Raw genomic sequence first — 688 nt, forward strand, 5'->3', positions numbered from 1 at the left:
TCTTGTAACCGCGTGCCATATGCTGCTCGTTCCGTGCGACCTTGGCCACGTGGCGGTAAAACCATCGCCCAGGGCTATCATTTCACGCAGTTTGGGTAATAAAACGCTCGTGTGACCACTTCTAGTAAAGAAATATCTTAATTTCTAATCTAGTTTATATCAATGATCTTCTCTATCGATTAGATGGAAAAGTTAATCTGTTATTTCTGTTAATTTTTATTTATTCTTTTATCAATTCATGAATTTACTCTTTTAATTCCATTGTGGCTGAGTTTGTTTTAGATAGTAAAGCATTCAGAGAAATGCAAACCTTCATTTTCTATTTCCTTGCTAATGGTTAGGTGAAACAGAAATAAACTGCATCTATATACATCAATGTAATATTTTTCAAACTCCCTAATTTGCTTTCCAGGGAAAATGAGTTATTACTGATGCATCAGCATTTTATAGTTGGTACCCATTTGTATGTCATGTTCATATAGGTCCACATGAGGAAGTGTACATCGACATAGAGTAGCAAAACCATTCTCGGTGCAGGCAGTTCCCTGTTTCATGCACTAATTAGGTAGGCCGTAACTTGTGCTGAGGTGGCCGCTGCCGCCTTTGCTGTAAAGGAAAAGGGGAGCCGTTAAACACAAACAAATAAATTCGTTAAGGAAAGAATGTCTTGCTACTGTTTCCTCCAAAG

At 37.9% G+C, this 688-nt stretch overlaps 1 protein-coding gene across 1 annotated transcript in view; it reads right to left on the minus strand.

Moving 5' to 3' along the window:
* Positions 1-550: 550 nt before the first annotated feature.
* LOC119588295 (glycine, alanine and asparagine-rich protein-like) overlaps positions 551-688 on the minus strand; it is an 863-nt gene continuing 725 nt past the window's right edge. The window contains exon 2 of the mRNA XM_037936988.1: positions 551-606. Within this exon, the coding sequence (XP_037792916.1) occupies positions 551-606 (56 nt within the window). The remainder of the gene's footprint in view (positions 607-688) is intronic.

The sequence above is a fragment of the Penaeus monodon genome, chromosome 23, assembly GCF_015228065.2.
Source record: "Penaeus monodon isolate SGIC_2016 chromosome 23, NSTDA_Pmon_1, whole genome shotgun sequence".
Classification (NCBI taxonomy): Eukaryota; Metazoa; Arthropoda; class Malacostraca; order Decapoda; family Penaeidae; genus Penaeus; species Penaeus monodon.